General features: G+C 40.9%; 2 protein-coding genes across 7 annotated transcripts in view; one reads left to right on the forward strand and one right to left on the reverse strand.

Annotated features, from left to right (window-relative positions):
• NLN (neurolysin) overlaps positions 1-6,102 on the reverse strand; it is a 103,215-nt gene extending 97,113 nt beyond the window's left edge. The window contains exon 1 of one of the 3 annotated variants that reach the window (XM_050793739.1): positions 5,884-6,102. In XM_050793739.1, coding sequence (XP_050649696.1) covers positions 5,884-5,924 — 41 coding nt within the window. In that variant the 5' untranslated portion in view covers positions 5,925-6,102. Of the gene's footprint in view, positions 1-5,593; positions 5,622-5,883 lie in introns of those variants that run through there. The other 2 variants (XM_050793740.1, XM_050793743.1) reach the window with 2 other exon arrangements.
• A 41-nt stretch (positions 6,103-6,143) lies between these two features.
• SGTB (small glutamine rich tetratricopeptide repeat co-chaperone beta) overlaps positions 6,144-26,851 on the forward strand; it is a 59,770-nt gene continuing 39,062 nt past the window's right edge. Inside the window, exons 1-4 of one of the 4 annotated variants that reach the window (XM_050793777.1) lie at positions 6,144-6,357; positions 7,463-7,584; positions 17,086-17,189; positions 22,346-22,415. In XM_050793777.1, the coding sequence (XP_050649734.1) occupies positions 7,485-7,584; positions 17,086-17,189; positions 22,346-22,415 (274 nt within the window). In that variant the 5' untranslated portion in view covers positions 6,144-6,357; positions 7,463-7,484. Of the gene's footprint in view, positions 6,358-6,594; positions 7,026-7,462; positions 7,585-17,085; positions 17,190-22,345; positions 22,416-26,851 lie in introns of those variants that run through there. The other 3 variants (XM_050793780.1, XM_050793779.1, XM_050793778.1) reach the window with 3 other exon arrangements.

Here is a 26,851-nt window from a genome sequence, read left to right on the forward strand (position 1 = left end):
CGAGACTAGCCTGGCCAACATGGTAAAACCCCGTCTCTACTAAAAATACAAAAAATTAGCTGGGCGTGGTGGCAGGCACCTGTAATCCCAGCTACTTGGGAGGCTGAGGCAGAAGAATTGCTTGAACCTGGGAGGCGGAGGTTGCAGTGACCCGAGATCATGCCACTGCACTCCAGCCAGGGCGACAGTGTGAGACTCCGTCTCAAAAAAAAAAAAAAAAGAAAAAAGAAATCCTCTTTTATAACCAAATCCATTTGTACACATAATCTCAATCTATCTCTTGATACTTTAACTTAAAACCCTTTTTTTATCAGATTTTTTTTCTCAGTACTATTCTCTTAACATTTTGGAGATTATGCCTACTGGTTTTAGAGGAATAATCTCAATTTTATTTAATTACACTCAGACACGTAAATATTGTTAATTTTATTAATTTGTAATTTAGGCCGGGCCCAGTAGCTCATGCCTATAATCCCAGCACTCTGGAAGGTTGAGGCAGGCAGATCACTTGAGCCCAGGAATCAGAGACCAACTTGGGCAATATGGTGAAGCCCTGTCTCTACAAGAAATACAAAAATTAGCCGGGTGTGGTGGCACACACCTGTAGTCCCAGCTACTTGGGAGGCTGAAGTGGGAGGACTGCTTGAGCCCGGGAGGTTGAGGCTGCAGTGAGCCATGATCAAGCGACTGCACTCCAGCCTGGGCAACCAAGTGAGATCCTGTCTCAAACAAACAAAAACACCAAGAAAACTGTAATTGAATTTGTCTGACTTTCTAAGATTTTCCACATAAATAAATTTTCACATCAGAAAACAAATAACGATTTGGTTTCCAGATCACAAGTCCTGAATTTTTGTTTAGGAATTATACTCACTGAATAAACCTTCCAAAAATGTATGAAAATACAAATTATAATAAGAGAAATTTCCACTTATGAAACTGGTAAGGATAAAAAAACATTAAAATGCTCAGTGTTGTTAACAGTATAGGAAACTATCATTTACTTACTCACCTGGTAAGATTATAGTTTGGGAGAAAGTTTTTAAAACAGAATAAGATGATAAGTAGACCTGAAAGGTATGCATGCCCTTTGATCTACGAGTTCAATTCGTAAGAATTTATACTAAGAAAATAATTAAGGATTTGGAAAAGGACAGTAGGAATGTTTATCCAAGCACTATTACTCATTGCAAGAAGTTGGGAATAGTTGACATGCCTAAAGGTATGTATTAATCAAATTGCATATATCCCCAAAGGGAATATATTATAGCTATTTATATTTTAGAGGATGTTTGTATAATATTAAAAATTATAAAAGAATAACGACATCCTATTTGTAAAAAGAAAGTCTGTTCATAGAAGAAATGTTGAAGGCTGTTAAGAATTGGCTGTTCTAGATGGGTGGATTATGTACGTATTTAATGTTTTCTTTTGCTTGTCATTACTTGCTAAGTTTTCAATAATGAACATGCATTGCTGTCATCATTTATTTATTTATTTATTTTTGAGACAGAGTTTCACTGTTGTTGCCCAGGCTGGAGTGCAATGGCACGATCTCTGCTCACTGCAACCTCTGCCTCCTGGGTTCAAGCGATTCTCATGCCTCATCCCTCATATTCTATAATATACATTAGGTTTTGCTTGGGTAACATGCTGTGTAATCTGACTGAGGTAGGAGGAGGAATTCTCCTGGTTTGCTATGGCAATATAGAGTTTTTTTTTTTTTAAGCCTTAGATATTATTTAGTCAAGCCCTCTTCATTTTACAATATGAGGAACCTGGGTCAGGCATGATGGCACACACCTGTAATCCCAGCACTTTTAGAGGTTGAGATGGGAGGATCATTTGTGGCCAGGAATTCTAGACCAGCTTTGGCAACATAGTAAGATCCTATCTCTACAATTTTTTTAAATTAGCTGGGCATGGTGGTGAGCACCTGTAGTCCCAGCTACTCAGGAGGCTTGAGGCAGGGAGGATTGTTTGAAACTAGAGTTTGAGACTGCAGTGAGCCATGACCATGCCTCACTGCACTTCAGCCTGGATAGCAGTGAGACCTTGTCTCTAAAATACATACTATGTAACATACATACATACATCCATAATGTAACTTGAAAGAGGTCCAAGGGAGTGAGTGATTTCTTTAAGGCCGCAAAGTGAATTGAACAGCAACTATAATCCAAACTCCAGATTCTCAGCCCACTTATTCCCAAGAAATTGGCTGAACACCCCCATCAATGATCCTGGCTGCCCAGCTGGCCTTGGGAAGCGGGTATAGCAGCTCTGACAACAAGAAAACCCAAAGGAAACTATAAGTCAGTTAGGCAAAAGCCTAGTCACTCCATAACACTAAAATGAACTCCCAAGTGTCAGAGGAAACAGGAAAAACAGGAAAACACAGGGATCCTCCGTGTTGTCCAATATGAACTCTTTTGGAAGATACTGATTTTGAAACAGCCGATTCTGTGATAAAGCACAGAAGCCCTGGGTTAAGGACTACTGTATATAATGATTAACTGTGAGATATGCCCTTATATAACAAAATAGTTAATGTATTTATGGTAGCTTCTAACAAGGTAATAATTTTTTGGCTATTAGTTTATTTATTTTCTTCCATGCATAAACAAAGAATCTAATACGACATAGCAACAGCTCTCAAAATGTAGTCCACAAACCTTAAAGGTAGAGGTGTGGGGAGGGGTTCCTGACACCCTTTCAAGGAGTCTGTGAGGTTAAAAATCTTTTGTAACAATACTAAGACATTATTTCTCTTTTTTACTTTGTGAACATTTGCACTGATGGTGAAAAGCAATGGTGGATAACATTGTTGGTACTTCAGGACAAATTGAGTCCACAGCACTAAACTGTACAAGTAGCTGTATTTTTCATTGCTATGCACTCAGGCTAAAAATAATGTCAATTTCATTTTAGAATATCCTTAATGAAATGGTAAAAAGCATGAATTTGTATTAAATCTCTACCCTTGAGTTACATGTGACCAAGTACACACAAAGCATTTCTGCTGTGTACCTGAGTATAAGGGTTGTCCTGCGGATTTGGTTGCCCAAATCAAAAGCACTTTTGCAATTGGTTGAACTGTGAGCTGAAATAGCTTTTTTTCATGGAACACCATTTTTACCAGAAAAAAAAACTACTGACAGACAAACCAGGGTTATTCAGACTTAAGCATGTGGCAGAAATTCTGTCAAAAATGTAACAAAGTGAGACTGTCACTTCAAGTAAAACAACTGACAGTTTGTGTTGCCAATGATACAATTCTAGCTTTCAAGTGAAAACTAGCATTTTGGAAAATCCTATCTGCCACTGTGAGCTTGACAGCTTCCCAATACTTGAAGACTTTTCTGATGAAATGGGAAGACATTAAGGAAAGTGATTGTTTGATACTGTATAATGAAATATGTCAACATTAGGAAGAACTGTATAACACAGTGAACCACTAAAATTTCCGAAGGACTTATGCTTAATGTTTAAAATATCAGGCATCGATCCAACATCCATTCAAAGTGTAAGGTACACCAATGGATATTAATGTAACAGTGTAAAAAGAGGACATTGATATAGTTTCAGATTCCACTTTGTAACTAACCTTTAAAAAGCTACCATTTGTCAAACTTTGATGTGATATCAAAGAATATCCATGATTATCTTTAAAAAGCTATTAAAATATTCTTCTTTCCAACTTCATATGACTGTGAGGTGGGATTTTCTTCATCTTAAACCAAAATGAAACAGTGCAGCAGCTTAAATGCAGAGGCAGACATAAGAATCCAGTTACCTTCTATTATGTCACACATTGGTTTTGCAAAAATGCAAAACAATGCCACTCCTAGGATAACTGTTACCAAACCAGGAAATAAGTGCTGATGATGATGTGGAGAAATTGGAATCCTTGTGTACTGCCAATGGGAATGTAAAAATGGCACAGCCACTGAAGAAAAACAGTATGGTTTCAAAAACTAAACATAGTACTATCCTATGACTCAGCAATTTTCACTTCTAGGTACATACGGTATCCCAAAGAATTAAAAGCAGGGATTCAAACAGACATGTGCACATTAACGATCATAGTAGTAGTATTCACAGTAGCCAAAAGGTGGAAGCAACCCAAATGTCCAGACAAATGGATAAACAAAATGTGATATATACATACAATATTATTCAGTTTTAAAAAGGAAATCCTGACACATGCTTCAATATGAATAAACCTAAAAAACACTATACTAAATAAACCAGACTCAAAAGGACAAGTATTGTATAATTCCACTTATATAAGGGACCTGAAATAGTCAAATTCATAAAGAAAAAATAATGGTTAACCAGGGCTTTGGGGAGGAAGTAATGGGCAGTTATTATGTAATAGGTACAGGATTTCAGTTTGGGATGATGACAAAGTTCTGGAGATGGACAGTGGTGTTGGCTGTACCTCTCAATTGCACACTTTAAATTGTACCCTTAAAAATTATTAAAATGGTAAATTTTGTTATACCTTACCACAATTTTAAAAACAAAACCCCACAATGTTACTCTTCTCACTGATGGGGGGGGTGGTTTGGAAAATAGTTATTTTTCATTAAAATCATTATTTAGGCACGTAGCCTATTTATTACTGTTTTGTAAATTTACAAATACTTAAAATTTTTCCAGCTTTAATGTCTAATATGGTAAATATAAACATATATACCATACAAACAGAAGCTCTTAGGTCCACGGTAATTTTTGAAAGGTAAAGGGGCCCTGAGAATAAAAAGTTTGAGAATTGCTCTTATATGAAGATTTATTTCCTCTTCTCACACCTGCATTATGTGAAGATCTTCATTTCTTGGTATAACTTCATTTGACAGTTATATCGATTGCAGCCTGGAGACCAGCAAAAAACGACAGGCTGAAATATCACAGATCATCACATTAACTCTTTGTAATTACCACTGTCGCCTGCCTGCTCCCTAACTCTACGGACTGAGCAACAAAAAGCTCCATCCATTCAGAGGAGTGGCAATGTGCAAAAGGGAACTGTAGAAAGCTTAAATGCTGACATGTTACAAAGTAGTTTTGTTGATAGCTAGCAAGAAGCACACATTTTCTTTTTTCTGTTGAATCTTCATTTGGATTTACAGTCCTGGGCAGATTTGGAAACGGGGATGGTGGCGGCATTGTTTCCGAAAACCAGCGCATTCGTGCAAAGAATCTAATTCCCTCACCATCTTGCTACTGGTCTGTTGCAGTGGGGTGTGGTTAGAGGGCTAGGAAGCAATCCAAAACAGCAGCTCAGGCTGCCCAAGGCCGTGTACAAGCGATCATTTTCTCCATTTTGGGCCAGGTCAATTTGCACCAGCAAGAGGCAGAATGTTTGTTTCATGGGGAGGAGGAAAATAAAAAAGGAAGTTAGAGAGCATGGACGGAAATAAGCAACACCACCAAAGAGGTTTCATCTCAGGTGGATGTTAAACGATTGGAACGCTAATAATGGGCGCAAGGAGCAAACAAAATTGTTCTGAGTCCACAGCTGCGGCACTTTTAATGACAGGTGTGCAGTTCTGCATTGGGGTTGAAAGTGAAATGATTTTCTTATCCAAACTATTTGCATTCATTTTGGGCCGCGTCTGTGACCAGCCTCGCTGACTGCGGCTGAGGCAGTCCCAAACAAAGGGGAATGGACGTCCTCCCGAGGGAGCGGAGGCGGGAAAGGTGGCCCCAGGTGGCCGCGCCAGGTGTGCCCAGGGGTCCACTTTGCAAGCCGCGGGGAGGGTGCGTCCCAGGAGCGTAGGAGAGGCGCGGTCGGGAAGGGTTGGGTCCGGGCTCCAGGCACCACACGGCGAAAGACCCCGCCCTGCCCACGGCCAAGGTTAACCCGCGCGCTGGAGGTACCTGCGGAGGCTTCGCACAGCCAAAAGGCACCGGGCGATCATGGGAGCGCTGAGAGGCTGGCGGCGGTGGGCGCGTGGTCCTTCAGCGTGGCGCGACAAGGCGTGCGGCAGCGCCTGGGCGCCCGGGAGTCGCGAGCCGGCCTAGCCGCAGAGGCCACAGTGGCTGCCGGGCCAGCGCCCTCCCACGTGCGGCAGCTCCACGCCGGCGCCTACCAGCCCCGCCCCGCGCCGTGCCCCGCCCCAGCCCGCGCGTCCGGCCCCGCCCCAGGGGCGGTGCTGGCCAGACCCAGCCGCTGGAGCTAGAGCACAGCCGGGTGGGCTCTGGGGTTGGCGCCCTGGGGGCCGGGGAGGTTTGCGCCGCCGCGCCCAGTGCTGCGATCCCGAGCCAGGCTTCAGCCCCGAGGACTAGGGGTCGGGCGGGCCGGCCTACGGAACCCCGCGGGCCAGCAGCCGTCGTCTCGCGTCCTCCTGCTTGGTAAGGGGGCTTCTGTCTGGCGAGGGTGCGCCTCCCTCCGCCCCGGACCGAGGCCCGCACTGGCACTCGCTGCACACCGGGCAGGGCCGAGGCAAGGCCGGGTGCCGGAGGGAGGACGGGAGGGAGGGGGAGCTCGATGCGCTCTGGGGAGAGGAAGGGGGAGAAGCCTGGACGAGGCTGGGCATCTCTTTCCCTCTTTGCACCCCCTTTTCCCCCCTGTTTTTACCTTCTGCCCTGGGGCCTTATTTATTGCTTGTGACCCCGTGGCCTAGAGGCTGACATCGCCTTTAAAATAACTACACAAATAATAAACATTATAGCGGCGGGTACCACACCCTGGCTTTGAATTAGGGAACCTGGGGAACAGATGGATGATGCGATTTAGTGGAAATCAGCCATGAATGCCGGCTGGCCCTGCGCCACTGTTTGGATGCGATAGTATTCCATGTGAATGAACATGACCGGGAGCTTCCAGCTTGTCCACGAGAGCACAGCCTCTGCAGGGAGCGCCGGTCGACTTGTAGTATCCATCGACTTGGGCAGCGATTTCCTGACATGTCTGCTGATTAAATAGAAATGCCATTTTTATTAAGAACGACACTCACCAGTTGAACAACCTTTCGCGAATGTGTTTCCTCATCAAATAACTCTCAACCTACAAAAAGTAGGTAGTGTACATTATTAATACTTTTTTTAGGTCCCATGAAATAGAGGAAGATGCTTGGTTATAGATCAGCTTTTAGTCAGCAGTATGAAAGCCTCTCAACTTAGTACTGAGGCCTTTAGGGGATTTCGGTATGGTGAGATACTCAGTGACAGTCTAAGCTTATGCTGTACTTGTTTTGAAGACATTTTTACTTGTTCCAAGATTTAACATACTCTTATACCACTGGGTATTAATGAAAATATGTAATAAATTACCTTCACAATACTTTGTGCTCTCCTGACTCTTAAAAAAAAAAAAAAAAGATGAAAGGTCATACAGTTTTGTGTTTTGTTTTTACCTTTAATACAGTTTATAACCCGTATCATCTTTGTAATTTATGACTTTTCTGATTGATTCTTCAGAATAACTTAGTTCAGTGTTTTCATTTTTCTTATCAAGGAAAAGTGTTTAAGCTTCTAAAATGTCATCTATCAAGCACCTGGTTTATGCGGTTATTCGTTTCTTACGGGAACAAAGTCAGATGGACACTTACACCTCCGACGAACAAGAAAGTTTGGAAGGTATGCATCTGCTCTTTGTGTTCATTTATATCATAATTATAAACAAGGACTAAAATAGCTGTAAGCCCAGCTTGATGATCTATTGTAACAAAAATCAGAATTTTCTTTGATCTTTCAAGGAGAGGCCTGATTATAAGGTTATCGTATTTCCATTTTCTGAAGCTTGTTTTGTTTAACAACAAATTAAGAGGACTATTGTTTATTTATTGAACAAATACTATATGTAGAAAGTATGCTGTTCATATTATAGGCAATGTTTTCTTCACAGCAACTGTTATGTTAGTATTATCCCCATTTAACAAGTGAGAAAATGAAACCAGGGCCAGACTTGGTAGCTCATGCCTGTAATCCCAGCACTTTGGGAGGCTGAGGCTGGTGGATCATTTGAGGTCAGGAGTTCGAGACCAGGCTGGGCAACATGGCAAAACCCTGTCTCTACTAAAAATACAAAAAGTAGCCAGGTGTGGTGGCACTTGCCTGTAGTCCCAGCTACTCGGGAGACTGAGACAGGAGAATGGCTTGAACCCAGAAGGCGGAGGCTGCAGTAAGCTGAGATCCCATCACTGCACTCCAGCCTGGGCCATGAGGGAGATCCTGTCTCAAAAAAAAAAAAAAAAAAAAAGAAAATGAAACCAAATAGCATAACCAGATAACACAGCTGATATGTGATAAAGCCTGGTTAATACTCTGAAGATCTTGTCTGCATTTCCTAATAGGAAAGCATCCAGTTTAGAAATAATATATAAAAATACCTGAGTCATTTTAATAGCACTATGTAAAAGTCTAATAATTATACCACTCGTAAGATCTGACCAGTGCCTAATTTCGAACTTGAAATGAAAGCATTTCACCTGTGTTTTACATTAACTTTAATATTGGCTTCAGTAATCTGTAAAGTTGAACAGGACGTAGGTGATGGCATCGTGTGTTTCCTCGACACCATCTTTGTTCTTCATGTTTATGTGTTACAAAATTTAAATTCAGTACAACCATAACAAGGTAGAATTTGGAAGATGGGCTTGTGGAGGTTCAGTGAATCTGGTGTCCCTGTGGCCTAAAGTCTTTTATTTATTTATTTTTTTTTTGAGACAGGGTCTGTCTGGCTCTGTCACCCAGGCTGGAGTGTAGTGGCACGATCTCAGCTCACTGCAACCTCCACCTCCTGGGCTCAAATGATCCTCCCACCTCAGTCTCCCAAGTAGCTGGGACTTCAGGAGTACACTACCATGCCTGCCTAAGTTTTTTATTTTTTTTTGTAGTGACAGGGTTTCGCCATGTTGCCCAGGCTGGTCTCAACCTCCTGGGCTCAAGTGATCCACTCGCCTTGGCCTCCCAAAGTACTGGGATTACAGGCATGAGCCAGCCCTCCCAGCCCTAAAGTCTTAATTATTGCAGTAAGAGTGCATTTGGAAGAACTTAATAAATAACAGTATAGTTTAAATTTCCCATCTTAAAACTGCTTCTGTAATTTCAACAAGCACTTCCCTGTGAATATGCTTTTAGGAGGTGGAGATGAAAATTGGGCATTTGCTCTAAATCTGCTTGCAGTCTGGTTAGATGATGTCTTTCCAGGTGGCAGTGAGAGGAGCAGGTGATGCACAGTTGGAGAACATTGCCATCAGTCCATTTAATATTAAGGTCTTTTTGTTCTTGATGATTAGACTATGTGAAGATAAAGTTGATTGGTTATCTAAGGAGAATGTTAGTTATGATTGCTCTGTAGCAAACAGATAAATGCAGTCATTTAAGAAAAGATGTTTCTTTTCTAATCAAAGGCAGCATAAAAGTTTTAAGGGCCAGAAAGAAAATTGAGGGTTTTTTTTTTTTTTTTTAAACCAAGATGTTACGTCCTATTTTTAGGATGGTATTCAGCCAAAAATATGTGCCTTCAGCTGTTTGTTATATATGGCAGTCAGAAAGGGTGCCAATTGTTTTTGACTGACCCCTATTTTTGACTCTGTGAGTCTAATTTAATTGAACATGAAATCATGTGGAGGTGTCTGCCCACCTTCTAGACATTTTTAAAAGCCCTGGGAAAGAAGCCTCAGTTCTGATACCAGCTTTACCACTACTGTGAAGCTGATGTATCATCAGCTTTGTCTTGCCATCAGATTATGTCACCCACTCCTCAATTATTGTCATCTACTGACATTTGCTTCGTTCCTTGACTAATTGTGGTTCCTGTTCACTGTCACTCTCTCTAGCACTACTCCTATTTAGTTCTTGGCAATTGCAATATACTGATAGATCATTATTTTAGTTCCCTGGCTCTCAGTTCTTGACCTCGTCCAGTGATCTCAAATACTTGATCATATTCTAGATCAGTGGTTCTCAACTTGGGGGTGATTTTGCAGTATCTGGATACATTCTGATTGTCACAACTGGGTGAGGGGGGTGGCTGGTATCACTGGCATCTAGTGAGTAGGTAGAGGCCATGGATGCTGCTAATGCACAGGACAGCCCTTCACAAGAAGAAATTACGTGATCCAAAAGGTCAGTATGTAGAGATTGAGAAAGCCTTCCCTAGACTTAATCATTACCAGAATTGCATTCCTCCCCTAATCTCTGTCCCAAACATTTCACTTCCTGACCACTATTGCCTGTCCTTCCAAGCTTACTCCCTCTAGAATCCCTACTCCAGCTATTCTTTGACCCAACCAATACCTCCAGTCTGTTCATCCCTCACCTTTTCCCATACCTCGTTACTCATCTTAAATTCCATAGTTGATAATTACAATTATTCCCTCGTAACTCTTTCCCTTTCTTGCAAAGCCCAACTTTGTTTAAATCCAGCTCTCCACCTACTCTGTGCCCACCTACTCACACCCACTCATGTATATAGATGGAGCAAAACACACAACTTTGCTGACTAGTCCCACTTGAAATTCATGGCTCTGAACTTCAAGCAGCCTTTAATGCTTTAATGCTGTCAGGCAATCACGCCCTCTGTTCCAAGTTCATTTGTACATTTATTTTCCTAGATGACCATTTTAACACTTTCTCATATCTTCTGAAACCCTCAAACCTCTTTCACTGTCCTCACTTTTAGTTGGTTACTTTGCTTTCTACTCCACCAAGAAAACTGAAATAATAAGAAAATAGCTGGGTACGACAGCACTCACATACTCGGCCTGCCTGCCTGTTTGCCTAGCTATTACCATAGGTGGACTATTCGCGCCTAAATGGAACCCCTCTACTGGTATACTAGATCCCATCCTCTCTCACCTACTCCAGGATATCACTCTAGTTATTTTTTTTTATCTTATAAAATTTTCATACTCTACTGGATCATTTCCATCATAATATAAACTTACCATTATTCTCCCTTCTTCAAAAAAGCAAAAATAAACAGCAAATAATTATTTTACCATACTACCCCTAACCCATTACTGCTTAATTGTATGTCTCCCTTTGCAGCAAAACCATTTGAAAGAATTGTCTATGCTTGCTTTCTCCAAACCCTCTCCTTCTATTCTTCTTAAACCCATTCTGATTAAGCCTTTGCCTCTCTCTCTCAATCTATACCACTCTCATCAAGGTCATTAGTGATTTCTGTGTTGTTTAATTTAATGGTCAGTTCTCAGCTTTCATCTGAGTTATTAGCTGTCATTGATAATGTTGATGGTCATTTCCTCACTGCCCCCACCCCCACCCCCAGTATATTTTATTTAGTTTCCAGGATACCTCATGCTTTCTTGGCTTTCTTATCTCATTGTTTGCTTCTTTTCTGTCCCCTTTGCTGGTTCCTCTTCTTTTCCCTGACCTGGCGTACCCAGAGTCCGCTGCTTGATCCTCTTGTCTTCATTATCTATACCCATTTCTTTGGTGATATCATTCAGCTTCTTAGCCTTAAATACCCCGTATCTATATGCTATTTCCCAAATTTATGCCCTCAGCTCAGACCTTTCTCCTGAAGGTCTTCTTATATATCCAAGTACCAACTAGATATCTCCACTTGCATGTCTAATAGGCATCCCAAATTTAAATTGCCAAAACCGAACTTCTGATTCCCCCACCCAAAATCTGTTCTATGTGCAATTTCCCTATCTCTGTTTATGGCAGCTTCATCTTTTCTGTTGCTCAGGCCAGAAACTTGGGTATCATTCTGGACTCTTCTCTTTCTCAAATACTCTGTAACTAATCATTCAATAAATCCTGTCAGCTACACTTTCAAAATATGTCTAGAGTTTGGACATTTCTTATCATCTCCACTGATATCACCTCTGGATAGAACTAACTATTTCTTGGCTGTTTTAGTGTGGCAGCCTCTAACTGGTGTCTCTGCTTCTCTTCTTGCCCCTCCATTGGCTGTTGCAAACACAGGCATCAGGGATCTTTACGAACAGAGTATGTCAGTTTCTATGATTTATCTACTCAAAACGTGACTTAAGTAACATGACTTCTCATGTTACTTAGTCATTGTTTAAAGGATCTTTATAATTTGACTTCTGTGACATATTTTTCACCTCCTCCTCCCGTTTCTCATTTGGCTTCAGCCGTATTAGCTTTCTCTTTATAAATGTACCATATCCTCTTGCCTATGGGCTTTTGATCTGGCTGGTTCCTCTGCCTGGAATGGTCTTCACAGATAATGGTAACACTCCCATCTCCTTCAAGTCTTTTTCAAATCTCTTTTCTCAGTAAGGCCTACTCTGAACTCTCTGTTAAGCCTTCAGCTGTGGGCCAGGTGTGGTGGCTCACACCTGTAACCCCAGCACTTTGAGAGGCCAAGGTGGGCAGATCACCTGAGGTCGGGAGTTTGAGACCAGCCTGGCTAACATGGTGAAACTCCATCTCTACTGAAAATACAAAAGTTAGCCAGGCGTGGTGGCACACGTCTGTAATCCCAGCTACTCAGGAGGCTGAGGCAGGAGAATAGCTTGAACCCGGGAGGCACAAGTTACAGTGAGGCAAGATTGCGCCACTGCACTCCAGCCTGGGCAACAGAGCGAGACTCTGTCTCAAAAAAACAAACAACAGCAACAAAACCCTGCAGCTGCTTTTCTGCTCAACTGCCCACACTTTCCATCTTCCTTACCCTTTACTACCTGTTTATTGTTTATGGTCCACCTCTCCATCTCTTACTAGGAAGTAAACCCCAAGAGGTTAGAGGTCTTTTCTGTTTTATTCACTGATATGTTGAAAGTGTCTAGAAAAATGCTTGACACATGATAGGTGCTTAATAAATATTTGTTGAATTGAATCCAATGGTCTTGGGCATTTGCTTGGTTGGTTTGGATCTTAGTTTCTAAGTCTATTTGGTAGACATACTTGCCTCCTCGCAGCCAATATATTTGTGAAGAGAATCTGAATCAGTGAATGGCAGGTACATAGCATGTGAAAACTTTTGAATTAAGTGTTATACAGATGGGCTGTGGTATTACTGAATAGAATTCTTCACTCACCTTTCTCTATCAGTACCAGACTATTTTTGTTTGGTGTTACAGTGGAACAATAAGTATATATAGTATTTCTTTAGATTTTGTGACTTATTCCTGAATGTCTATTATTTTAAATAGGAATAAATTCTTCTAAAAGGAAGATCAAATGTCATAATCTCTGTTTGATAAATGAGAATCTTGAGGTAAATGTAAGTTAAATTGTTGTACCCAGGTTATTTAATTTTTTTTGGCCTGGATCAATAAGGATAATGAGACAGTCCTGGGTTCCAAGGCTGTGGTTAGCTTTGTTTACTAAATCATATGCCTTTCTAAATATGTGTTATTGTTGAACACTATACATTTTGGCAACTAGGTTTACTTATCAAAATAGAATTGCATTTAGAAAAAAAAAAAGGCCACCTCCTTTAGGGATACTTAATTGTATCTAGTATGTGCCAGATCTGTGATGTGAGGTTAGTGGCAGCAGAGATAAAGAAGGTGGACTGGACTGCCTTAAGAACATAGGGCATAAAATCCCTCAGAGTTATCACATGGACTTTTCACCTGTCAGTGTTTAGCTCTGAAGTTCCATAATTTAGTGTTTTGCTAAGGGCTTGGTTGGGTACTGTCCATCTTTTACAAGGCTGTAAATTAATTTTTTTTGGTGGGGAGGCAGATAAACGCTCTCTTCCACAGATTTGATTGTTTATTTCCTCCAAATTCAAATGTCACTTTCACTGCAAAAAAGGCAGTAGATTAAGTTGATTGAGCGTCTACCTTTGCCAGACCCTGTTAAAGTCAAAGACGAATAAGATGTAGGCCCCGCTAGGGATAAAAGACTTTAAGGAAAACAAGATGTAGACTGTTTAATATGGGAAGACAAACATTTAAGTGCATATAATACAGTGTGATAAGTACAATAATGGAAACGTGTACAAGCCACATGGCAAAGTATAGGAAATGACCAATCTGATCAAGAAGACAAGATGTTTATCAAGAATAAATATATACATATACATACTTTTTTTTTTTTTTGAGACGGAGTCTTGCTCTGTTGCCCAGGCTGGAGTGCAACGGCACGATCTCAGCTCACCACAACCTCTGCCGTCCAGGTTCAAGTGATTCTCCTGCCTCAGCCTCCAGAGTAGCTGGGATTACAGGCACCCGCCACCATGCCTGGCTAATTTTTTTTTGTATTTTTAGTAGAGACGGGGTTTCACCATGTTGGTCAGTCTGGTCTTGAGCTCCTGACCTCAGGTAATCCACCCTCCTTGGCCTCCCAAAGTGCTGGGATTAGAGACATGAGTCACTGTGCCTGGCCACATACATTATTATTATTATTACTACTGTTATTATTTTAAATAGCAGTCTTCGTGGCAATGAGAGCCTATTTTCTTGTGGCCCAGTGTTTTACGTGCAAGTACAACTGCTTGATAGGAATAGAAAGGGAGAGAATAGGGATGGGTAAATAGTAGTAGGGCTTGGTAGGAATAGAAAGGGAGGAGAATAGGGATGGGTGAACAGTAGATTATTTTGTATCTAAAAGACCCTTTGACTTTTTATCATTGGTAATTTAGTTTCTTATTAAATCCCTCTTTAAGGAGAATTGTTCTGTGATTACTGAAAGTAATAGTGTTTCTTTTATGACAGAGGTAATTTCCCCAGGACTGCAATTCATACATAATGTATCTTTTAAAAGTTACATACAAGTATAAGGGAATCTACTTCACACTGTCTGGAAATACACTGGGCGTTTTGGGTACATTCTCATCTCATTGAGCCAGGAGTGAATTCCTTTCCAAAGGTGAGCACTATCAGGATGAGAATCTGCTTCCCTTCCCCTCAAAGGGTAATTGTAGAGAGGACAGGATATATGCTATCCGCCATTAACTACCTGCTCCCATTTTCTCGAATCCCAAGTTTTCTCTCTAATTCATTCTCAATGTTCCTGCCAGACTTTTAGTTCTAAACATAATTTAGTTATGTTACTCTCCTTTACTAATTTATTTAATGGCTCTCCATTTGCTCATTTCTTGAAGTCTAAATCTTTTTAAAAATGCCATTTCAGGTGGCTTGTCATCTACACAGACTTCTTTTGTTTTTTGAAGACAGAGTCTCACTCTGTCGCCCAGGCTAGAGTGCAGTGGGGTGATCTCGGCTCACTGCAACCACTGCCTCCTGGGTTCAAGCAATTCCCATGCCTCAGCCTCCCGAGTAGCTGGGATTACAGGGGCATGCAACCACGTCCGACTAATTTTTATGTTTTTCGTGGAGATGGGGTTTCACCATGTTGGCCAGGCTGGTCATGAATTCCTGACCTCGGGTGATCTGCCTTCCTCAGCCTCCCAAAGTGCTGGGATTACAGACGTGAGCCACCGAACCTGGCCTCTAATGACACACTTCAAACATAATCCCTCACCATGTCTTTCCATCCACTGTATACCCTAGCCATACCAACCATTTATTTTGCATACAATAAAAATAGACAAGGCCCCATCACCATTTAACATGCTTTATATTTTGCTTATATATGTTGTCTTCCTTTATTAAAATATAAGCTTTATCATGTAGACAGTGATTTTTTTCTGTTAGGTTTATTACTGTTTCTCTACCACCTTAGACTAGTGCCTTACCCATAGTAGGCACTTGGCAAATTTGCATGGATGAATGAATTTTTAAAATCTATCTTCACATGAGTACACCAGGATTAATATTAAGTGCTTCTTCCTATGTGCTGGGGGCTATGTTCTGTTACTATTAGTGTTTTTAATTAATGGAGAATTTGGTTTCTCACATTTTTTTAAAAAAAGATAATATTTTAGGTTTGTAGCGAGAGTACTTTTTTTGATTTGTTTTTGTTTTTGTTTTTTTGAGATGGGGGTCTCAACCCAGGCTGGAGTGTAGTAGTGAGATCTTGGCTCACTGTAACCTCCTCTTCCCAGGCTCAAGCAATCCTCCTACCTCAGCCTCTCAAGTAGCTGGGACCATAGGTGCGCGCCACCATGCCTGGCCAATGTTTTGTATTTTTGGTAAAGATTTCTCCATGTTGCCCAGGCTGGCCTTGAATTCCTGAGTTCAGGCAATCAACTCTCATTGGCCTCCCAAAGTGCTGGGATTACAGGCGTAACCCACCACACTTGGCTAAGTTGTTGGTATTAATGACTTGCTCTTTCTTTCTGGTAGCCTTCAACAAGAATATGATGTAATACGTATATTGAGAAATTATATTCTAGACAACATTTTTCCTTAAGTGAGGAATAAGAAATCAAGTTGTTGCCAGGTGTGGTGGCTCATGCCTATAATCCCAGCACTTTGGGAGGCCGAGGTAGGATGATCACTTGAGCCCAGGAGTTTGAGACCAGCCTGGACAATGTGGCAAGACCCCGCCTCTGCAAAAAGATTTAAACAGTTAGCATGTGGCTCATGCCTATAGTCTCAATTACTAAGGGAGCTGAGGCGGGGGGATCCCTTGAGCCCAGGAAGTCAAGGTAACAGTGAGCTATAATTGTGCCACTGCATTCCAGCCTGGCCACAAAGCGAAAACTTGTCTCTAAAAAAAATTAGGGGCCGGGCGCGGTGGCTCAAGCCTGTAATCCCAGCACTTTGGGAGGCCGAGACGGGCGGATCACGAGGTCAGGAGATCGAGACCATCCTGGCTGACACAGTGAAACCCCGTCTCTACTAAAAAATACAAAAAAACTAGCCGGGCGTGGTGGCGGGCGCCTGTAGTCCCAGCTACTCGGGAGGCTGAGGCAGGAGAATGGCGTGAACCCGGGAGGCGGAGCTTGCAGTGAGCCAAGATCACGCCACTGCACTCCAGCCTGGGCGGCAGAGCGAGACTCTGTCTCAAAAAAAAAAAAAAAAATTAGGAAGAAAGAAAGAAAGGAAGGGAAGGTGAAGGGAGAGTGGGAGGGTGAGGAAGGAAGAAGGAAAATCAGTGTGTTTTCCTTCGATAGCTAGTCTATAAACAGAAATTTCTTTACAGCTGAACCAATGTTTTCCTTATGTTCTGTGATCAAAATACTGAATTTCCATACATTGTAGTTCTATCAGAAAAAAAAAAAAACTTGTTTTTTTTTTTAATTGCTGATTGTTTTTTACTATTAAAATTTATTTTAAGTTGCAATTCAGTGCTTGGAGACAGTTTTTAAGATCAGCCCAGAAGATACACACCTAGCAGTTTCACAGCCTTTGACGGAAATGTTTACCAATTCCTTCTGTAAGGTATGTTGTCATTATTTTTCTCATTATTAACTGATATAAATATGACTACAATTTTATGTTAATAGGTTGTTAATAGTTGAGGGGCCAGGTATATTAACTTCATCCTGTATATAAGGTAAATAGTCTGTCTATATGGATATAATTGGGTGTCTAAAATGTAACTCATTTAATGTGCTTTAGATTTTCATATTGATAACTATTTTCATCTTCTCACCTTTTGTATTTAATGATATGTATTAGTGGACTTTTAAGTTCTTTACAGTATCTGAGTATTTTTTTTTCTTGAATGTCATTTCAATGAATCTGAGTATTTTTCGATTTCCAGCATCTGAATTGATGTTTCCCTAAAACGTGGAATACAGCTTTAAAAAGTTTTAATGTCTAGGAAGCAGCCATGTGGAAATAGATTCATCTGGAATTGAATCATCATTTCTGAAGAGAAGTCATCAAATTTGCCCATTGATGGGGCTCTTTAAAACAGGAAAAGGTTAAGGGTCACTGGGCAAAACTAAGACTGAAATCCAAGTTTGCTGATCCCTGTTCCTGGGGACTATTTATACATGGTCTTGGGTTTCTGGCCTTTTCAGGAAACAGACCATGAGACTGAAAAATGCTAAGGTTAGTGAGTTTAGGGCTCCCACATGTGGGTTGAACTCTCACTTGTTTCTTTGTTTTTCTTTTTTTCTGAGGCAGGTCTCTCTCTGTCACCCAGCCTGGAGTCTAGTGGTGTGATCATGGCTCATTGCAGCCTCAACCACCTGGCCTCAAGCAGTCCTCAATTCTCACACCTTAGACTCGCGAGCAGCTGGGACTACAAGCACACACCACTACACCCAGTTAATTTTTGTTTGTTTGTTTTTGTTTTTTAGTAGCAACGGGGTCTTGCTTTGTTTGTTTTGTTGCCTAGGCTGGTCCTGAACTCCTGAGCTCAAGCCGTCATCCTGCCTTGGCCTCCAAAAAGTGCTCAGATTATAGCCGTGAGCCACCACACATGGCCCCACATATTTCTTTATGACATTTTGGTGCCTCATGGGCTCCTTTTGTTTTTCTAACTCCATACTTGAGCTTTAGTATATAATGAAGAATTCTGGAGTGAAGCTGAAACATATCTTGCACACTTCAGTGTGGAGTGGACATTGCTGACAATACCATACTTGACTGGATCCTCCAGGCTCTGTTTCTCGAACTCCTTGGAAAGAGGTTGTTAGAGTTGCAATGAAGATGGCAACTTGGCAGTAAATCATTCCCTTTTATTACACTTGGGAGAAAAATAATGCACTTATACATTAATTCATCAAACAGATGAATTCTTATTGTGTGACAAGATATAAGGAGATAGTAACGTTTATCTCTGTTCCTCATCAGGGAACTCCCTTTTTCTTCCCTTTGGTGATGGTGGGCTGTGGTTCTTTCCTTGATTGGGCCTGTGGCCCCCTCAGGGAACCCTGTTTCAGTGGCTAGATATGGTTATGGATAAAGCAGACCTTCTTTGCTGTCAGATATGTGAGGCCTGTGCTTGAGACAGTTTTAGATTTGCTCACTCTTTAGCTACTGTCACCATTGACTTAATACTGAAGATATTAGAACTTCTTTTTTTTTTTTTTCTTCTCAGGAAGCTCTAATTGACTTTTACCCTCTGTTTGAATAAAACTTTTTCTTTATTTTGCTGTATCTCCCTGATTGCATTTAATTATAAGAAGTTTGTTGGTCACTATTGTTAAAATACAGTTTACTGAAACTGGCTGCCGAAAATATCTACAGTTGTGTTATATGTGGTATCGTATTTCTTTTTTTTTCTTTTTTTTTTTTTTTTGAGATGGAGTCTTGCTCTGTCGCCCAGGCTGGAGTGCAGTGGCGCAATCTCAGCTCACTGCAACCTCTGCCTCCCAGGTTCAAGCGATTCTCCTGCCCCAGCCTCCTGAGTAGCTGGGACTGCAGGCGTGCGCCACCATGCCTGGCTAATTTTTTTTTTTTTTTTTTGAGAAGGAGACTTGCCCTGTTGCCCAGGCTAGAATGCAGTGGCATGATGTCAGCTGACTGCAACCTCCGCCTGCCGGGTTCAAGTGATTCTTCTGCCTCAGCCTCCTGAGTAGCTGGGATTACAGGCACCCGCCACTGTGCCCGGCCCTGGCTAATTTTCGTATTTTTAGTAGTGACGGAGTTTCACCATCTTGGCCAGGCTGGTGTCGAACTCCTGACCCAATGATCCGCCTGCCTCGGCCTCCCAAAGTGCTGGGATTATAGGCATTAGCCACCACGCCTGGTCTCATAATTCTTTAGTAGTCTTATTTTACAGCTATGGCTTCATTCCATATATGTTTGTTGACAGAGTATGGCAGAGAAAGTGTAAAATTCACCTGAAATAGCATCAAGATTGTTGTAATTAAAGAAATTATTTGTCTCACCAAGTGTACTTGATTGTTATATTGGTCATTTTATCTTTAGGATACTGCTTTTCTATTTTTTTCCCCCAGTTATGTTTATATACCAAGTGGATTCATTCCCTTCATTTAAAGTAGGTAGCTCTTGCTCCCCCATGGTGAACTGCTCAAATTTATGCAATGAATATGATAATTAGTTTTCAAACTATAAAACAGTGGCAATTTTGGCAAATAATTTAGAAGGTTTGGGAAGACAGAAGAGATTATAATCTATTTTTTAATATGCTATTTTTCTGACCCCCAAATCACTTTTTCCCATGTATAAAGTGCCTAGGTTTATTGGAAAATTTAAAATACAAGGAACCCTAAAGCCAAGTACTGTAGGATGGTAATGTGTCTTTGAATTCTGTTTAGATCCTGAGTAACTACAGTCAGTTTTAAGTAGTGACCTCTACTTAGGAAGGTTCTCATTTTGATTCTGTATTTTTATTCCAGTATTTTATGCTTAGGAAAACTGATTAGTAGATAATGATTTTTAAAAAAATAAGGACAAGACCCATATATTTGTCCGTGATTTTTTACTTGTGAATATTTATGTCTAATTTGCAAAATATATTTCTGATGTTAGAGCTATCAGTTTTGTGGAAACTCTAATCAAGACAAAGGTAATGATGAATATAGACTACAGTACATAGGGCTGGGCATGGTGGCTCATGCCTATAATCCCAACACTTTGGGAGGCCAACATGGGAGAACTGCTTAAGCTAGGAGTTTGAGACCAGCCTGAGCAACATAGGGAGACCCTATCTCTATAAAAAATTTAAAAGTTACTCAAGTGTAGTGTCACACACCTGTAGTCCTAGCTACTCTGGAGGCCGCGGTGGGAGGATCACTTGAGCCCGGGAGGTTGAGGTTGCAGTTAGCCATGGTCACACCACCATACTCCAGCCTGGGTGACAGAGTGAGACCCTGTCTCAAAAACAAACAAACAACAACAACAACTATATGTATGTATGTATATTACATAGGTCAATGGCTACAAATTATGCTTCTTTAAAAAAATGATAGACTGATTTATGAACTTCAGAGTCAAGTTTAAAAGCAATACAATTTTAAAAAGATCTTTCAAAAATGAAAAAACATACTGTGTTCCCCATGCCACTCAAGATTTTTCTAAATCTTAACATTTGGTTTTCATAAGCACCTGTAGTTTGAACCTTATTAATGGAAAGTTGGTGTTGGAATGATAGTAGGTACTAAAGACAGGGATTTTATAGTGTTTTCTTTTCTTTCTTTTTTTTTCTTTTTGAGAAGGAGTCTTGCTCTGTTGCCCAGGCTGGAGTGCAGTGGTGCCATCTCAGCTCACTGCAAGCTCCGCCTCCTGGGTTCACGCCATTCTCCTGCCTCAGCCTCCCAAGTAGCTGGGACTACAGGTGTCCGCCACCTTGCCTGGCTAATTTTTTTTTGTGTGTGTGTTTTTAGTAAAGACAGGGTTTCATTGTGTTAGTCAGGATGGTCTCGATCTCCTGACCTCATGATCCGCCTGCCTTGGCCTCCCAAAGTGCTGGGATTACAGGCGTGAGCCACTGCGCCTGGCAGTGTTTTCTTATCTTGTAGTAAAATTAATATATGTTCATTGTTTTTAAAAAGTTGGGGCCAGGTGTGGTGGCTCATGCCTGTAATCCCAGCACTTTGGGAGGCTGGGGCAGGCGGATCACGAGGTCATGAGATCTAGACCATCCTGGCCGATGTGGTGAAACCCTGTCTTTACTAAAAATACAAAAATTAGCAGGGCAAGGTGACACGCACCTGTAGTCCCAGCTACTTGGGAGGCAGAGGCAGGAGAATTGCTTGGACCTGGGAGGTGGAGGTTGCAGTGAGCCGAGATCATGCCACTGTACTCCAGCCTGGCAACACAGCAAGACTCCATCTCAAAAAGAAAAGAAAAAAAAAATTGGACAATATGGAAACATGGAAGTTAAAATTTTAATTCTGATACACATCTTTCCAGGCTGTTTTTAATGTTTGTGCTAACATATTTATATAACATATTATAAATGATTTTTTGTAGACTGATTTTGACTTTGTAAGGTATATCTTAGATAGGATATTAGACATTTTGTTCCAAAATTTTCACTAATATAAACAATCCCTTGATCATATTTCTATTCCTGTTCTTTACATACTAATTCCATTGTTTTGTTTATGAAGTAGGATTGCCGGGTATGGGAAATGCACATTTTTTAAAAGTTTGATTCACACATTCTTCATATTCTTTTCCTTTTTTTTTTTGAGACAAGATCTGGCTCTGTTGCCCAGGCTGGAGTACAGTGCCATGATCTCAGCTCACTGCAACCTCTGCCTCCTGGGCTCAAGCCATTCTCCTACCTTAGCCTCCCAAGTAGCTGGGACTACAGGCACATGCTACCACACCTGGTTAATTTTTGTGTTTTCTGTAGAGATGGGGTTTCACCATATTGCCCAGGCTGGTCTCGAACTCCTGAGCTCAAGCTGTCCATCCACCTCGACCTCCCAAAGTGCTGGGATTAAGGCATGAGCCACCGGGTCCAGTCACACATATTCATATTTCTAATAAAAAATATATGAGAGGACTTTTCCCCTATTTTTTGTTAATGCTATTATTTAGGAATTTGATTTCATGATGTGGAGTTACAGATGATTTAAAATGTGAGTAATTTATTATTATTTTATAGTATGCTAGAATGATTCTTTATGTAGCTAAAGGGAAGTGCATTGATTTTTATTTAATTTCAGAATGATGTTCTGCCCCTTTCAAACTCAGTGCCTGAAGATGTGGGAAAAGCTGACCAATTAAAAGATGAAGGTGAATATTTCATACAAAAATGACTTACTTAGTAAAGCTTTCTGAACCTGTGGAGGAAATTACTGTCAATTGATATAGTTCTGATTTACACCACCAAGACTAGATTGTCATGAGTGCACATGGCATTTACAAAACAGAAGTGAATGTGATGGGTGAGAAGCCTGCAAGTACAGAATGGCTTGTGGGCAATGCAGTTATAGCTTGCTTCAAGAGAAACAGATCTGTTGTGAGTAAAAGTTGCAGAACAAATAACTTGAGGGCGAATTGCTTCTGACTGTTTTTGCTACTTTTACTGTAGGATCTCAAATTCTTCTTTATACTTAAAAAGAGGAAAATAGTTTTCAGCATTATTTTAACTTTCGTATCTTTAGTGTTTTTGAGTTCTTTGAAATTTGTTAAGGTAGGCACGTGGTACTTGTTTATTAGCTAGCACTTTTGATTACTACATGATTAAATTTTATACTAGTTGGCTATTGAAGCATTCTTGGTTTTGATAAATAAGTCACTGTTGAGGATTTGTGTTCAATTTTTCCATTATGTCAACTATGTTAAGCTATAGACGAGAGTCGTGTCAGGCCTGCAAGATTTGTATTACAAAGCTGTAGGGTACAGTCCTTATCTTTAGCAGTGAGTGAGAGCCAATAAATTCTCTGTTCTGTATATAGACAGGGAGTTATTAGGGAATATGCTATGTTCAGAAACATTTTCTAGCCTTTTCTTTATTTCATAGCTTGAAGAAGGCAGTTGAGTTAAAAAAAATATATATCGTGGCCAGACATGGTGGCTCACAGTAATCCCAGCACTTTGGGAGGCTGAGGCAGGTGGATCATGAGGTCAGGAGATCAAGACCATCTGGCCAACACGGTGAAACCCCGTCTCTACTAAAAATACAAAAATTAGCTGGGCGTGGTGACGTGTGCCTATAATCCCAGCTACTCGGGAGGATGAGGCGGGAGAATTGCTTGAACCCGGCAGGCGGAGGTTGTAGTGAGCTGAGATCATGCCACTGCACTCCAGCCTGGCAACAGAGAGACTCCACCTCAAAAAAAAAAAAAGTGTATATATATTTATATATATTTATACACACACACACACACACACACACACACACTCACCTGGTATCTAAAAAGGTGGATATGAAACAATTATACTGTTCCTCTTCCTTGGGCATGGTCATTTCTCTAGGTCTGTAAATATATACCTGTATCACTGTGGTTTTTGTTTTTGTTTTTTTTTTTTTTGAGATAGAGTCTCTCTCTGCCACCTAGGCTGGAGTGCAGTGGCAGGATCTCGGCTCACTGCAACCTCTGCCTCCTGGGTTCATGCAATTCTCCTGCCTCAGCCTCCCAAGTAGCTGGTATTACAGGCACGTGCCACCACCCTTGGTGAATTTTTTTGTATTTTTAGTAGAGATGGTGTTTCACTATGTTGGACAGGCTGGTCTTGAAATCCTGACCTGATGTGATCCACCTGCCTTGGCCTCCCAAAGTGCTGGGATTACAGGCTTCAGTCACCATGCCTGGCCTATATCACTGTTTTTAATGGCTGTGTAGTGTTACATGACACTGAGCATGTCTTACTTACCTAGACAGATAATTTTGTAATCCTAAATAACACTGTCTTTGATATTTTTGTCAGTATTTCTTTTTGCTACTTAGTTTTTTTTTTTTTTTTTTGAGATGGAGTTTTGCTCTGTTGCTCAGGCTGGAGTGCAGTGGCGCGATCTTGGCTCTCTGCAACCTCTGCCTCCCAGGTTCCAGTGATTCTCCTACCTCAGCCTCCCGAGTAGCTGGGACTACAGGCATGTGGCACCACGCCCAGCTAATTTTTGTATTTTTCGTAAATACAAAAATTTCACTATGTTGAAATTTGAGTTTCACTATGTTGGCCAGGCTGGTCTCAAACTCCTGACCTCAGGTGATCCACCCACCTCGGCCTTCCAAAGTGACGGGATTACAGATGTGAGCCACTGCACCCAACCCTGAATTTTTATATGTTAAGTATTTTATATGTTAAATATTTTATATGTTAAATGTGTTAGGCCTTTTATCATTAACTTATAGTATACATGTGCATAATATTTGTGGTATGTATATATACATTACGGTATCTACAACTTTGAGGTGACACAGGAAAAGACATACAATACAGCTTTAATAATGTAATCATAAAATGCCATCAAGACAAACAGCTCAACAGCAACATCAAAGTCTCAATAACCCAGAAAATTAAAACATTTGACATGGAAATCAAACTGTCTTTGCTAATGCAAACTTTTTGTTTCTTCATAAAAAATGATGTTTTCCTCTCAGTTTTCTTAGAGGCTTTCTATTGATTTCTGTTTTGGGGAAGATCCAAATTAATTTTTTTAACTCTAAAAGATATTTGTTGCGATATAATTCATATATCATACAGTTTATTTCTTTAAAGGGTACAATGTGTTAGTTTCTAGTATATTCTTGGAGTTGTGTAGCCATTACCATAATCAATTATAGAAATTTTTTTTTTTTTCTTGAGACGGAGTCTCCCTCTTTCCACCAGGGTAGATGGAGTGCAGTGGTCTGACCACAGACCACTGCAGCCTCAACCTCCTGGGCTCAAGCAATCCTCCCACTTAAGCCTCCTGAGTAGCTGGGACTACAGGCACACACCACCACCCTGGCTAGTTTTTTTTTTTTTTGTAGAGATGGGGTTTCACCATGTTGCCCAGGCTAGTTTCTAATTCCTGGGCTCAAGCCATACGCCCGCCCTGCCCTTCCAAAGTGCTGCGATTACAAGGATGAGCCATCATACCCAGCCTACAGAACATTTTTATAACCCCCCCAAACAAAAACCATGTGCTCATTAGTAGTCACTCTTTATATTCATTTTTGACTCCTAATTTACTGTAACTTGAATATTCTGTTTGTGTTCCTTGCAAATTTATGCCCCACTCTTCCTGTTAAGCAGCTAATGATCTATTAAGAACAAGGCTAATGTGAGAGTTTCTGGTTTAAGAAAACTGGAAAGAATCACAGATGCCTTTGAGATGTAAATCCTTCCTCCTAATCTCCATTGTTTCTAATATTTTCTTTTTCTTTCTTTCTTTCTTTCTTTTTTTTTTTTTTTTGAGACGGAGTTTCACTCTGTTGCCTAGGCTGGAATGCAGTGGCGCGATCTCGGCTCACTGCAAGCTCCGCCTCCCGGGTTCACGCCATTCTCCTGCCTCAGTCTCCCGAGTAGCTGGGACTACAGGCGCCCGCCACCACGCCCGGCTAGTTTTTTGTATTTTTTTTAGTAGAGACGGGGTTTCACCGTGTTAGCCAGGATGGTCTCGATCTCCTGACCTCGTGATCCGCCCGTCTCAGCCTCCCAAAGTGCTGGGATTACAGGCTTGAGCCACCGCGCCCGGCCTCTTTTTCTTTTTTTTAAGACAGGGTTTCACTCTGTCACCTAGACTGGAATGCAGTGGCACAATCACGGCTCACTGCAGCTTCAGCCTCCTAAGTTCATGTGATATTCCTGCCTCAGCCTCCAAGTAGCTAGGACTACAGGCATGCACCACTGTGCCTGGCTAATTTTTTTAAATTATTCTTTTTGTTAAGATGGGGGTCCCACTATATTGCCCAGGCTGGTCTCGAATTCCTGGCATCAAGTGATCCTTCCACCTTCACTTCCCAAAGTGTTGGGATTACAGGCATGAGCCACCACGCCCAGACATATTTTGAACATTGATTCTTTTAAGTGCAGTGGACACTACTTTTTCATTTAATGGTATACAAAAAATAGCCATGGGAAATCTCTTATTTTGCGAAACAGTTATTAACTTAGCTAAATTACTGCCAGATGTATCTGCAGATGCCCTTCCTGAAAATCAGTACTTTGCAGGCTAACCATGGTATCTGAAATTCTCTTTCTAGAAATTAATCTCCTCAAATCCCCTTTTAAAAATAATCTAACTCTGGAGGGGATAGCACATAAAAATATTATCTGCCACTATCATGATAGCGTGATTAGTTTTATCAGCTTATCCTCAGCAGGGTTCTGAGAACTTGATTATCAGCAGATGTGTGTTTTAACAGGGAAAGAGTGGAAGACCAGGTCCAGATTGAGATGGTGATTAGGGAGGGTGTTGCATCTGGAACGGGCTGGGGCAGCTCTAAAAGGGAGGAGAGAGATGAAGATAAGGAAGGTGAGAAGAGATTCACTTTTGCCATGAGATAGTCATAATTGTTGCATTTACTCTTTTAAGTCTGGATTTTTAAGGTATATAAACATTAAGTTTTTAAAAGACTTTGCATTGTTAAAATGATTCAAACACACTGAAAGCTAAATAATATCAACTCTGTAGTACAATATAAAACTTACCTCCAGTGTGAATGAAAAATCATGAGGCGGACTTTCATATAATTATAGTTTCCATGATTAAAATGTATCTATCAGAGTTTATGTTTTTA

The sequence above is a fragment of the Macaca thibetana genome, chromosome 6, assembly GCF_024542745.1.
Source record: "Macaca thibetana thibetana isolate TM-01 chromosome 6, ASM2454274v1, whole genome shotgun sequence".
NCBI lineage: Eukaryota > Metazoa > Chordata > Mammalia > Primates > Cercopithecidae > Macaca > Macaca thibetana.